Raw genomic sequence first — 14,970 nt, forward strand, 5'->3', positions numbered from 1 at the left:
GCCATTTTCAACTCAGATACCTAGACTGCAATAAAGCTCTTATTATTATGATTCTTCAGGTCAATCAAGTGCTGGCAATGGCAGGAGCTGTCAGGATGTCCCAACCCAAGCCCCAGCACAATCAGAAATTGAGTCTGGATAACAGGGTGGCAGTATACTCACCCATGAACCCTTCACCCTCCATCAGACAGACAGTGAGAAAAGAGATACAGAGCTTTTGCCTTCAGGGTGGTTTCATTGCAATTCTAAACAGTCTAGATGTGAGACTGAATTTCTCCAGGAAGCTTCAGCAGAGGTCTGAAAGCTGCTGCTCTCAAATGTGAAATCACAGCACTTACTGCAGTATTAGAAATCATAGTATTTTCTGTATATCAAAATATATCCTGGTTTCTCAGAGGTGCCCCCCTCAGATACACAGCTTTCCATCTTCAAGTTACTTACAGTTCTTTCATCCCTCACTGAACCACCTTTCAAGCCCATTAAAGAAATTCCTCTGAAATGGCTGAGGATGAAAACTTTATTCTTGGTGGCCATCACATTCGTAAGGAGGGTGTTAGAGATTGGGGCACTTTCCATCAACCTGAACTTTGCATATTCCACAAGGATAAGGTAACATTGAGAACTGACGCTACATTCTGACTCAAGGTGAATTCTATCTTCCATAGATCTCAAAAGATTAGTCAACCATCTTTCTGTCTGAACCACAGTCATCCTAAAGAAAAAAAATATGGCACACGGTGGCCATCAGAAGAGCTTTAAAAGTATTCATATGCAGGACATAAAAGCTTCAACATTCAGAAACCTGTGAGGGGATATCTTAATCTTCCTGGACATACTATCAGAGACCTCAAAGTGACTGTCCTACTTCAAGGGAAGATACAATATCAAAGTGCAGATTTAGAAGTCTGGCTTAAACAGAGACTGAGGTTTCCTCAGTCACTACTATCTGTAACAGCTCTATAGAATTCACATTTTAGGAAATTGAATTGACTGTTCTTAATATGTTTTATCAGATTATAACTTTGTACCAATAATTAAAGATGGGATTCTTTAGAAAATTGACCCAAGTTGAGCAGTTCCGAAGCTACCTGGGTTGTCCCAACTTTCCTCTGTCTAAGTGCGTTTATATCTGTTTGACACTGAGGAAGCCAGCTGCTCACTGACATGTAACAGGGCCACAGTGGTAGCAGCAAACAGCTGGTAATGGGTGACCCAGAAACAGTGGGCAAACTCATCAGTGCCTCAGGACCAGCTGGATGTTCTCCAGGTTGACTATCAGGCACATCGATCAATCTGTGCTGCTTCACCTCAGCTTTTAGTGTCGTCTCCTCAATCTGTGGTCAGCTGACACAACAGAGTTCCTGCAGATTGTTAGTAACAACAGAGGCCACACCACGGAGCCTACACCAGTGCTTCGCTGAGCCTTCTGCTACAACCAATCTCCCATAGGCACCCGATATTTGGTTATTGACCGTAAATAAAGTCGGCGGTGGCAGCGTCTCGTCCTCCTCGTCTTCCTCGTCCTCCTCCTCGTCCTCCTCGTCCTCCTCGTCGTCGTCGTCGTCGTCCTCCTCCTTCTTCTTCATCATCATCAACATCATCCTCATCCTCATCATCATCATAGGCCCCCCACCTGGAGGCCAGCATGTAAAAATTCTGTGATTTGCAATTCTTGAGTGCAGTTAAGAATTAAGAATGCAGAATGCTAACCCCTCCCATGGTTGAGAAGACTGAAAATGCTTTCTTTGAACTGTTGGGGCATCAGGTATAGTGACATTATCAGACATTTAATGGAATCGATAGGCAAAGGGATGGCAGGTCCAGAATATCCTTTTTTTTTTTTGTGGGTGGGAACCTTGACACAGATGAAATGGTCACTATATTAGCAGTTCCATCTTAAGCAGAGTTTCACCCATCTAAGACTTCAGTGAACTTAGAAGATAGGGTTGTATTATAGAGTACTAGCACCTCTTGGGAGAGGCTCCCCGAAGGAGAGCAGCTGTTATCTGAGAATGGGAAGCCTCTCTTACTGTTCCTGATCAAGTCTGACAGAATATTAGTTCCACTGCAGATGCCTCTGTCTCTTCACCCAGGTGCTCATGTTCTGTGCTGCTGAGTTTAATAGAGTTGTGTGCTGCTTCTGTGTCTTACTGCTCTCCCCTTCTAGGGCACTTAAGTGATGACTTTTAGACTTGCTGAGTCCACAGAGCAAACATCTGTGTCTAAATCAACAGGTCTTTTGACTTTTTAAAAATCAAAATGGCACTTAGAAAAATGATCCACTAATTGATGTTGCTCTTAAAGCTCCCTTAAAATTTAGATCCTATTGTTAATAAAGGTTGAATTGGGAAAAAAATTAGCATTCAAACCTTGTCATAGGTAATGTTAAATATGGCACGAAATGGACACAGTCTGTCAGCAGGATTGAATTTAAGAACTATCAAAAGCAGACAGATCTTGCACAGCAGCTCCTGATTTAATAATTAAACAAGGCAGAGTTCAAGGCATGGCTTAAGATGAAAGACTAGACTGTCACTGAAAATTAGTTTCTCTTTTCTTATTATTTCAGACTTCCCCCCCCCCCTTCTCCTTTTTCGTGGCGTTTTATGCTGTCAAGAGTGGCATTTGTTGTGTACAAGTGAATTTTGCTGAATGATGAGACATGGAAATTATATTCTTGGCACATATGTGCTTCCATTATACACTGGTTGATTCCCGGGGAAAAAGAAAATGCTAAACATATTTACAGTTAGCAGCGCATTGCAAACTGTAGAGGTTATAAAGCTCTTCCTTTTATATATTAGGCATTTGTTGGATTCAATCGGTAGCTACCTTATTGAAATTTGCAGCATTGTTTTATACTTTTGGAAGGCTCTATGTTAGTGTAGATACACCAGTGTCTCTACTGCATAAAGGTGAAAACCTTGTTTGTTTGTTTTGAATAATTGCTTGTGATAGTTGACAACTGCAAAACTGCATAGGTTTGGTAATCTATTCCAATCTAATATATCTATTCTAATCTATTCTAATTTTATGGCTACCAATCTTGATCCTCTTTGATCTGAGATTGCAAATGCCTTAACAGTCCAGGTGCTCGGGAGCAACAGCTGCAGAAGGCCATTGCTTTCACATCCTACATGTGAACTCCCAAAGGCACCTGGTGGGCCACTGCGAGTAGCAGAGAGCTGGACTAGATGGACTCTGGTCTGATCCAGCTGGCTTGTTCTTATGTTCTTATCTAATGCTATGTATATGCTGCCCTTCCCATAGCAGGCTCAGGGCAACTTCCAACATACAGAAAACACAATAAAATTGGATATGCTACAACCAGCCATCTATTCTGACTAGAAGATAGAAAATATACATAAAAATACAATAAATTCCTATGATCATAAACAGAAATATCTAGGTGGTGAAAAGATGGTGGGAAAGAGGGAGGCCGTTGGGTGGAAAACGGTTGCTCCGTCAGCCACAGGACAGGTGGAACAACTCCATCTTACAGGCCTTGCAGAATTTCATCAAGTTATGCAGGGCCCAGGTCTCATTGGATAGTGTGTTCCACCAGGTTGGGGCCAGGGCCAAGAATGCCCTGGCCTTGGTTAAGGCTAATTGGACATCTTTTGGACTAGGGATCACCAGTAGATAATTATTCTACCATGGTTTTTTTCCCAGTTTTTAGTGTATAAACTTACTTTATACTATCATGTACTCTGGAATGCAAACTATATGCTTTCCATGTTAACTTTCTAACTTCATTATTCACTTATCTCTTGAAAGTTGGATATATTGCTCTTTATCCACATCTGTGTAAAAGTTGAAGAATTGCAACTTCAGCGTTTTGTAGATAGCTGAGCAATAATTTTTATTCTCAGGCTGTTGCTTCATAGTTTTCTTTCCTTGGAGGCAAAGTATAAAGGCAGAAGTATAAAAGGAGCTTGCTGCTATCAGTCACACTATTTTTTTAAAAATACATGTTTACATTTCATCCTTATGAGGATTTCATATCTTCCCATACCGTATTTACAGGAGAGATTAACATCTTTCTGGTGAATTATTAGAGAGCAAAAATGTCTGTTCCCTGGTAAAATTCTGAATTTTCTTCTGAGCTGCAGAGTCCATTTGACAAAAGTCAAGTCTAATTGTGGATTTTCCTTTTTTTATCATAATTCATAATTTTGTTTAATTGGTGGCACTGATGCTACAGTTGTCATCATTGTCATGTATTTTAGGAATAGTGAATTTGTAGGGTATGGTCATATAATTTCCCCATGCTTCATTCAGTTTTTCGGCATTGTCTTTTGTTTTTTCCTATTTACTTGTTTTCTTTTGCTCATATGTGCAAATTAGTCTCTCTCCAGACTTCATAACTCTTGGTGTGGATAATTATTACCTTTCTTAACTGAGGGGCCAATTTCCCTGTTACACAGCCTGCCAGTGCAGCCCTTCAGGAGCTCTTACTATACCAACCTGCCCATGGTTTGAATTTTTCTGGTGGCTTGCTTTTATGTACCTTCAGTAAGGATGGGTAGTGGCAGAGGAGGGTACTTTGACTGCTATAGCAGCACTTGCCAGTTCCTGAGCAGGTTCCTCCTAAATAGAAAAATGTATAATATCACATGACATAATCCACCTACCATGTGGCTTTTCATCCAGAAAATGTTTACTCTTTTACTGTGTGCCAATTCTGTCTTATTTAGCTTAATGAGGGGACGGTTTTTTGTGTAGTGGTTTTTGTGGTGTGGCTGGTCAATGACTATTTAGGTATCCAATTGTCTGCTTTGTTTATATAAACTTGTTAGTGTGTTCTTTTGTGTATGCTGAAATTTAAATTCATATTTCAAAGAAAGCAGGCTTTGTTGGTTATGTAGGAAAAATGTCATGAACAGAGGCCCATCCAAGCATTGAATTAACTAACCATTGTAGCCCTTCCCTGACTATGTGGTTTGCTCTTCAGTGATGTCAGAAACTCATGTTTCTTTTATCATCAGTGTTTTGAAGTGTGACTTCTAACAATAGACATCCTCAGTGAAATAAACAACATAACAATTGAATCTGAAAGACAGTTTTTAAAGCTAATAGACACATTTCTTTTTTCTTTGTATTCTGCTTGAGAAGCCTCCTTCCAGATGGCTTTTTAAAAATTCTATCCTGCCTTTTTTGTATCATGGAACAAGATGTAGAATTCCCATCTAAGTACCAACCATATTCAAATCTGCTTCGTTTTGGCAAGCTTGCTGTATTATATGTTCTGTAACTTCCAAGCCCTTTCTTAAGGATGCATTGAAGATGTTGTGGTAAAAACCTAAATGTATGCTTTAAAGTATTAATTTCAGTTGAATTGGATTTTAAATGTCAGATCCCCAAGTATTTGTCTAGGGCTAGATGCTAGAATGTCCCCTGACAGATATTTCATTGAAAGCAGTGTTTGTCCTGGCGAAACCATTGTTGTACTTTCAGAAATGTAAAACTACAACCTCTGCCAAGAGTTGTGTTTCATTCAACTTAGTAGTAAGTAACTGAAATGATTTTTAACAGCTAGAAGAATCACATTCATCCAGAAGTAAAAATAAATAATTAAAAATCTAGAAATATCTGGAAATAAAACTTAAAACTATTGATCTAGAAATAAAAATGTGCCATTCTGAAAAACATGAACTTTCTGCCAGCATGGTATAGTGGTTAAAAGCAGTGAACTGTAAACTGGAGAACTGGGTTTGATTCCTCACTCCTCTACATAAAACCTGTAGGGTGACTTGAGCTACTAATAGTTCTTCCAGAACTTTCTTAGCTCCACCTTCCTCACTAAGTGTCTTTGTAGGGAGAGGAAGGGATTGTGATTGTAAGCTTCTTTGAGATTCCTGAAGGTAGCGAGAAGGAGAGTAATAAAACCAACTCTTCTTTTCAGTTAAAGGGTGCCTGGGGCAAGGGAATTCTGGAGTCCAAGGCAGCCTTCATTTCTTTTTCCCCCCTCTGCTCTTTCCCCTTTACTTGTCAGTTCTGGGCTCAGTTCTTCTCATGCTTGGTTGTCTCATGATCTATCAAAGTAGTGAAAGACTTTACATGCATGGTAAAGGAATGTTAATATGTCATCGTGGTCACTCATGTGGAATAGATGTTCGAACTCCTTCTCCCCCACCTCCCAGTTAGATGTAATCACATTTTAAACACTGTTCAGGTAGTGGGTTGTTGCATTGGCAAGAAATCTACTATCCCTTGGTAAATGCTACTTTTCTACTGTAGACATTCAACTTCATATTATGTGACAAATTACAGTCTTTTTAGAAAATATGTAGCAAAATCTACCCCAGTACTTCTCATCCTGCAACACTCCATAAGCAAAAAAATTATTACAACCATTCTATGAACCATTGTATATTCAAACTATATCAATCTATCTACTTCTCAATATGGGCAAATCTGTGGATACATAAATCTGGAGATTTGAACCATGATCAAACAAGGCAGGTCATTCTTCAACCACGTTTGTAGAAAAATCTGAAATCTTAAAAACAAAAAGAATAACAAGAAGAACAGCAGATATGGGGGGTTGACTCCTGTAAATAATAGAGGCAGCACCTGTAACTGTAAGAATCTGAGCAGCCATTGTGGGGGAGATAAGACAGCAAGAGGAGTATTGCCAGCCTTCAAGCCTTGGTTTCTGTCAGTAAAAGCAGGGGAAGGAGGCAGGGCCCTTTCCAGTACTGATTGGGCTTTTGTGGGGGGATTGTTCGTTGCCAAGACTGGCAGCAAGCACTGGGCAACTTCCAGCTATGTGACTTGAAGGATTTACCTAGACCTGGTGACTTGTTACTATTCAACTTTAGTTACCACATACGCAGTACAGTAAGGACATGATTGCTGCCTAAAAAGGACAAAATTTCATGTAAGTTAAACAGCTGAAATCAGGAGAGACAATAAAATAACAATACTAGCTCCCTTGAATCTCAAGATCCTGCCTGGATCAATCCTCTGGTAGCCATTCAAGTTTACTGAATTCCTTTGGATAACAAAAGTGGCCAACCTCAAGGCTTTGGCATTTATTACCACATTTTTTGATGATTGGCAAAACCACCAGGGGCTAAGGAAATTTTCATTGTTACAGCTTTTGGATTAAATGGTCATCATTGATGGTCCTGCATTTAAGTCTCCTGCTTAGCGAAATGAATGAAATGTTTGGAAAATTGCTTTTAATTTTATTATTTTACCCAGGAAGGTACCTAGTTATCATTTGATCCATGTGGAATACCAGGTGATATATATATATACTGTGAATAATGCTATAGAATTGAGACCTATTGTTAACTCAACAGCTAAAGCAAAATTGTATGCCATGATAATTTTAAAATCTTGGATGAGCAACTCTGTAGAAATTAAACATGCTGGCCCTGTTTTATTATGAAGTGTACTTGTTATTTTATTTTTAAATTTTATTTATGTTATTTATAGGTTTTTAGCTATATAAGTATTATTTTTGTCCACCCTGTATTAATATGTCTAGGTCATTTAAGGATTTAAAATTTCTCAATAACTAAATAAAGGAAACATGTGGGTGATTGAGGGGAAATCTAGGGTGTAAATAACAAACATAATGGAGTCTTGACAACAGCATATTAATTTAGAACCAGATGGTCAAAGATCTGGAAGCCCGTGTCCATCAGTTGACTATGGAAGTTGAAAGCAGCAATTTGCAGCGTCAGAAATTATCTCAAGAGAAGACTAATCTGGAACAGTTGCATCAGGCTGTATGCACTGAACTTCAAGAAGCCAACACAAGGTACTCAGTGAAATGCTTTTGTTATACATCTGTTGCCTAACGTATACAGTTCCACATCTTTTAAAAACATTCTTAACTTTGACTATTATTTACTTACTATACCCTTTTCAACAAAAAGAACTAAATAGAATTGTAACTTCACCCCCCATGTAGTGGACTGTCTTTGTTATAGAATTCTCCACTTGTGTCCTGAGGCCTACAAACTAGGTAGGCACTAGGACCCAAGTGGAGCATTCTAAAACAAAGATGGTTCAGCACTTGACGGATGAAGTTACAGTTCTACTTAGTTCTTTGCGTTGGAAAGAGCATAATTATTTACATCTTGACTTTCATCGTTATTATGTTTTACATGATCAGTTGTGGGATAATCACCCCAACTTGTTTTCAGATTTTGATTTATTATAGTGTGGGAGAGTGAATGGAAGTGAACTGAAAGGTGGCAACCTCCAGCAAAATCAGGATAAAAGGAAGAGAATTGCCATTAAAGTGGCATGAATGTTATCTCTCATGCTGGAGTTCACAGTTCCATGCAGAAGTAGTGATCCTGTGAATCATCCATGAAAGTCATTCTGAGGATGTAGGTCAAGGCTAAACTAAATAGGATAGCAGAAAGTCATTGATTAGGATCGATTGCATTTCAGGGGTGGGGCCAGTTAAAAACCTGTTGCACCATCGCTGGATGAACAGGGAGGCGCAGTTTTAACTCTTTCCTTTGTACTGGTTTCTGATGCCAGTTCTTTCCTTCCTATCATATGCGTATTTTTTTTCTGCTTTTGGATGTCCTGAATTCAGAAAAACTAGGCTAGATCTTGTGGAAAATTTCTAGTAACTAGCAATTTTACTGGTTCTGCCCTCCAGTGGCAAACCACCAACTATTTCACTGCTCCACCAACTATTTCATGCTGTTCTGGGAGGTCTGTTGTCTCACACAGCCTCATTTTGGTGGATACTTTAACAACAACCCTGTCCCTTCCATCATCAGAGAATTACTGTGGGATCCAAGCTGCTGTGGGGGGGGGGGTATTTTACCCCCACAACACAACGGCTCCAATCCAAATCTTCTCCTTCCTCCTTCATATTGAGTTGAGTCCCTTTAGAACTCCTTGTTTAAATGTTTCACTGTTTCTCTTTCCAGTTGATTCAATCTATATTTCTTTTTACTTGTACAGTTTGTCAGTAGTAGGTAAAGAGACTTCAATCTATCTGTTTTCCTTAGCTGGAATATGATGAGCTCTGTCTGGTTATTGAAATTGCTGTACCTAAACCAAAGATTATTTTGTTGTCAAACATGACAATGTAGATATGAATAGAATCCTGCTTACCCTGTGAAACACTAAAAGGAAGTAGTCATCATTCTGTGTAGCTTATCTACACACTTATTTTTCCCTTGTAATATTCGTAGATGCAACTCACTTCAAAAAGAGAGAGAACGTCTTGTACAAGGTTGTGAGCAGGACATTCAACAGTTACAAGGCAAATATGATGCTGACCTAAGATTAATGGAACAGGAACATGCTCTTTCTGCGGCTAAGGTAAATGTATGTATATATAGGGGCTGTAACTCAGTGACAGAGTCTTTTTGTATGTAGAGGGTCCTAGATTCAAACCTCAGCATCTCCAGTTGAAAAGATCTAGTGCAGTGGTGGTGAACCTTTGGCACTCCAGATGTTATGGACTACAATTCCCATCAGCCCCTGCCAGCATGGCCAATTGGCTGATGGGAATTGTAGTCCATAACATCTAGAGTGCAAAAGGTTCACCACCATGGATCTAGTGTCAGGTGATGAAAGAGACCTAAGAGCTTGGAGAACCACTGCCAGTCCGAGCAGACAGTACTGATATTGGTCTAATTCAATATAAGGCAATGACAGCAAACAAAGAAGGGGGGGATTTCAATCCAAAACAACCCAGGTAATCAAAGAGGTTGGGAAAAAAGAAGAAAAACATTATGTGAGAAATGTTAAATATAATTCCCCAAGAGGTAAAATTGTGTTAAAGAATCCTCAGTCAAATTGCAAATATTAAAACCTGCATAAAGATTCATTAATTTTAGTTACATATAGAGGAACCTTCCCCAGCGCAAACCAATCAAGTAAATAATAAAAATGCAATTAAAAGTAAAAAGAATTTGTTACCAAAAATATGGAAAATTTACCTTTATAAAACAGGTCAGGACAAAGCATTTCTCAATGGTATATATGTCAATTGCATCAAGCAATCCCCAAGACTATCTCATATTTATACCTTAAAGTGCAGGGAGGGTGGAAGGAGAAGATGATGCAATGCAGCGAATGCCTCACCTAAACCAAAGTTGTATCATTCCCAATGTCTTATAATGGTAAAAGGAGTCTTCCATATAAGAGTTTACTGAAATGACACAGCTGTTCTTTCAGTAGACACCCAGCCAGTCCATTTCCTCATGTAAGTTGTACATGTAGGAATCCAGAATATCTCTCTCCTCTTCAGTAGCCGGTGCAGTTGCAAATCAGATATCGTGTTTCCCCGAAAATAAGACAGGTCTTATATTATTTTTTGCTCCAAAAGATGCGTTAGGGCTTATTTTCAGGGGATGTCTTATTTTTTCTATGATTTTGCATCCCGAAAAATCATGCTAGGGCTTATTTTTGGGGCAGTTCTTATTTTCGGGGGAACAGGGTACCTACAGATTTTCAGTGACCCAAAACTTCATCTGTTTATCTGAGTGCTAGAAGGCCACAAAATGTCTCACAAGTGGAGCCTTCATTCTGTGTTGCCTAATGCAATTTCTGTGCTTTCATGTACAGGTTTTAATAGATCTTGCAGTCATCCCTATATAAATTAACCCACAAGGATATTGCATTGCATAAATCACACCTATGGAATTGTACTTTGCACAGGATCTTATATAATAATTTCCGGTATGAGATGAATCCTGAAATGGGTTTGTTTTGTGACACAGACAACAAGCAGTACATTTCCAAAAAAAGGCAAATTGGAGTCATCTTATTATCCACCCAAGTTCTAACTGGTGTTGATTCTTTCAATTAACTTATAACCAACAAGTCAACCAACAAAACATCAATAAGCATAACATTATGAAATAGCAAAACATCAATAAACATAAACAATAAAGCCAATAAACAATAAAGCCAAATACCAGTAATCATAACAATATATGTGGCAAGAATATCAGTAAATATCAATTAATGTCATTTTATAGCATGATAGTACCATCATTTAACATCAATAGTCCTAACCTAATGAATGATCCCATAAAACACACAGATGGTATCTTCCTCTTCTGTAACTAAGACTACAAAATATAACAACCTAGTTCTAACTATTTTAAGCAGTTCATAGCAGTGATAGGGTAATGACTAAGCCTAGCACTAGTCTAAGAATAACAACCACCATTAAGCCTAATTACATAAACCCACTATACTTAACACTAATTCTATAAACTGTCAATAATATAACAGCATTACTACCGAACAGTGCATACAACTGAACTAACTGATATAACTCCCAGTTCGGCCTCTGCATTCAGTGGAGGCCAATCTTCTGGTGATCCCCGGCCCTTCAATGATGCAGCTGGCCTCCACTAGGGCCAGGGCCTTTACAGCCCTGGCCCCTGCCTGGTGGAACGCTCTTCCTCCAACTGTCCGGGCCCTGTGGGACCTTGGGGAGTTCCGCAGGGCCTGTAAGACCAAGCTGTTCCACCGGGCCTGTAAGACCGAGCTGTTCCTCCGGTTTCTCCGGTTCAATGATGCGGCTGGCCTCCACTAGGGCCAGGGCCTTTACAGCCCTAGCCCCTGCCTGGTGGAACGCTGTTCCTCCAACTGTCCGGGCCCTGCGGAACTTGGAGAGTTCCGCAGGGCCTGTAAGACCGAGCTGTTCCTCTGGTTCCACTGGAGAAGCCGGCTGCTGATGTCGCCCCCTCCTTCCCTTTTTATCATCTGCAGCCTTTTACATCTTGGGCCTTTCTGTTCCCTCCTCAGAGGGACCTTTAGATTGCCAGACACAATGTTTTGTGTGCTGGTTTAAAAGGTTTTAATGTGAGATTTAGAGCCCTAATTTTATTATATTGTATGTATTTATTGAATGTGCTCTTCTTGTTATTTTAGATTATATTAGTTGTTGTACACCGCCCAGAGCCCTCCAGGGGTAGGCGATATAAAAGTCGGAGAAATAAATAAATAAAATAAATAAATGTGTCTGTGAGCACCAACACCCCCCTGCCCCCCTCGCAGTAGTCAACATATTCAATGATAACAGCTTTGTTAGACTTTGATAAACCAAGGGTCTGATTCTGTATAAGGCAGCTTCGTATATTTGTGTACGAATATTCAGTAGGCTCAACAATAATACGAACACAACAAGACGTTTTTAGTATCTATTTATAGAATGTATGTGTGCGGGCGGGGGAATTTAAGTTACTCAATTGAGTCTTTTCATCTGCTTATGCATGTATGTTGACAAGGCCGAAACCTAAACTTTCAGCATTCCATTTTTGAGGGGATAATGTTTGGTCAATTTTTAATCAGGACCCAATGAATAATAATTTTTAAAACAGCTTTTGAATTTCAGCGTTGACTGATATTAATTTCTGGGATGAGATGGATCCTGAACTTCATTTGCTTTGAGACATAGACAACAAAGACAAATTAGATGGGCAGTGTCTGCATTCCAAATAGATTATTTCTAAATGCTCCTCACTTTTTAAAAAACAACAGAGCTATGGAAGAAAAGTAAGTTATTTGTGCCAGAGCTTTAATACATGACCAACATTCCTATTAAATCCTTCAGGCATCTGAGGTGATTGAAGAATTAGAACAGTGTGTTTCTCAATTAAAACAACAGTTAGTAGAATCTGAACATCAAAGGCATCAACAGCTGAGGGTGAGTACTATATTTTTCACTCATGCAAAATATGATTCTTTTTACTACTTTTTTGCATATGCAGAGTGCGAAAATGAGAGAATTTTTGGAGTTTTTGGAAACATTTGCAAATCACTCAATGCTAGAAATAATGTGTTCTTATTTCTGGGTAAACCCTTTAAAGGAAATTGGGGACTATTTGTCTCATTTCCTTGTCTGTTGAACTGATATGAAAAGCGTATATACCAATGGATTATAGAGAAGCGTACACTGAAGTTGAAAGTAATCCTTATATCTGTCTTAGTGATAACTACTTCTGTATAAATTAGTACATTAGCATAAACTTGTCACATTGGTGTTATATTTCAAAGAAATCTATAAGATTTACTGCCTTCTCTTTGCTGTCCAAATTATTCTTGGCTCTTTATGCTCTCTCAAATTCCCTGCAGTCAGTTCATAACATCTTTTTTGGAGTAGTCTAATGCCTCTATGCAGAGGAAGGGAATGGAAAAACCCCTCTGTAAGTCTCCTGTTTTGAAAACCCTACTGTGTCGCCTTAAGTTGTCTGTGACTTGACAGCACTTTACACACATGCTGCCTCACTTTCACTTCCTGTTTGTTGTTTACCTCCTTTAACTGTGGGGAGTATAACTTTTTAGTTCAAGGAAGTTACTGATTATTATGTTCTTTGAAACACTAAAGAAATAAAATGTAATCAACTGCACATGAATTTTTTGGTAACTGTTTAAGTGTTCACATACATACATGCATGCAGACAGACAGACAGACAGACAGACAGACAGACAGACAGACAGACAGACAGACAGACAGACAGACAGACAGTCAGTCAGACAGACAGTCAGTCAGTCAGTCAGTCAGTCAGTCAGTCAGTCAGTCAGTCAGTGGTGGGATTCAGCAGGTTCACACTACTTCGGCAGAACCGGTTGTTAAAATGGTGCTTGTAAACAACCAATTGTTAAATTATTTGAATCCCTCCTCCGGAACCAGTTGTTAATTATTTGAATCCCACCACTGCATGCATGCATACGTACGTACGTGTGTGTGTGTGTGGGTGTAATTTGAACAGTGGGAAATGCACTGATATGACTTGTTTAAAATGTAACATTTTCTAAATTAAGGGGTAATTGCTTCTGCATGTTTGCAGCAGATGCCGGAGTGCGCTTCTCTGACTTGTGATTGGAAGTGGAGACAAGATGGGCCCAACTTCCCTCCCTTGGAGCAGTGTTTTTAAAAACCCTTTTATTGATTTGGCTAACTGGCTAAAAATAACTTTCCAAGTTTCACTATTATTATCAGCATTTACAAAAAGAGAGCTTTTACATGGCACTAGGAGGTTTTCTTCGAATTGGTAATCACTTATTAATAAGAACCTCCTTAATTTTTCAGGATCAAGAACAGACATTTCTACAGGAGAAAATTCATTTAGAGAGGTCATTAGAAAGCACGGTAATAAAGAGAAGTGTCATTTTCATTGAACTTAATATCTCTAGCCATTAATTTTTTTAAAGCCACAATCTATAAGATATAAATATTGGGCAGGAAATTGACTTGTAACTATTGAAACAGGACCAATTTATTAATATGTTTTCTTACTCTTGACAATATTGACAAATGTTTTGACATTTGCTGTTGCAGTTCATTTAGGAACATTCTCAGGTGGAATGTACAGATCTGTCTGGTGGTATTATAAACTCTTCATCTAATTATTTTCTTTTATTTTCTTTTTCTGAAGCTGAGTGTGGCACAGAGCCCATATTAGAGCCTATTCTGTAGCAGAGATGGTGATCAAAAGGCAGTGTTTCTCCATCACCATTGTGTTTACATGTAATCATCCAGCAGAGCTGTTCCATATGGTTTGGGAGCTCTTATAGCCCCAGGAAATTGGACTCTGACCACGTAACGCTCCTGTGATCAATTTGCTATCTATTTTTCAGACAAAATCAAATAGATCCACTCTGGATGTATGTATGTTCAGATTACGTACCGTTGGCACCTGTTTGCCCAATGTATGTAGCTATCATTCAGCTTGTCACTCCCAAAGATGGGGATAGGATGCTTGGAGAGGTGAGGCCTACCACCTGTGTCCTTGACCCTTGCCCTTTCTGCTGATAAAAGCTGCCAGAGAGGGACTGAGAGGGACTGAGTTAACAGAAGTGATCCTTTTAGAGCAGGAGTTAAGCTCCTGTCCTTAAGGAGACAGTGATTAGACCTGTTCTGAAAAAACCTCCCTGAGCTTTACAATGTTGGACATTTTCAGCCAATCTCTAATCTTCCATTCTTGGGGAAGATAGTAGAGTTGCCTAGCTTCAGGGCTCTTA

At 39.1% G+C, this 14,970-nt stretch overlaps 1 protein-coding gene across 6 annotated transcripts in view; it reads left to right on the top strand.

Moving 5' to 3' along the window:
- The window catches only part of CEP112 (centrosomal protein 112), a 282,423-nt gene that overhangs the window by 67,934 nt on the left and 199,519 nt on the right, over positions 1–14,970 (top strand). For 5 of the 6 annotated variants that reach the window (XM_048491015.1, XM_048491020.1, XM_048491019.1 and 2 more), the window contains exons 13-16: positions 7,620–7,774; positions 9,177–9,306; positions 12,560–12,652; positions 14,039–14,098. In XM_048491015.1, the coding sequence (XP_048346972.1) occupies positions 7,620–7,774; positions 9,177–9,306; positions 12,560–12,652; positions 14,039–14,098 (438 nt within the window). The remainder of the gene's footprint in view (positions 1–7,619; positions 7,775–9,176; positions 9,307–12,559; positions 12,653–14,038; positions 14,099–14,970) is intronic. The other variant, XM_048491018.1, reaches the window with a different exon arrangement.

The sequence above is a fragment of the Sphaerodactylus townsendi genome, linkage group LG03 (assembly GCF_021028975.2).
Source record: "Sphaerodactylus townsendi isolate TG3544 linkage group LG03, MPM_Stown_v2.3, whole genome shotgun sequence".
Classification (NCBI taxonomy): Eukaryota; Metazoa; Chordata; class Lepidosauria; order Squamata; family Sphaerodactylidae; genus Sphaerodactylus; species Sphaerodactylus townsendi.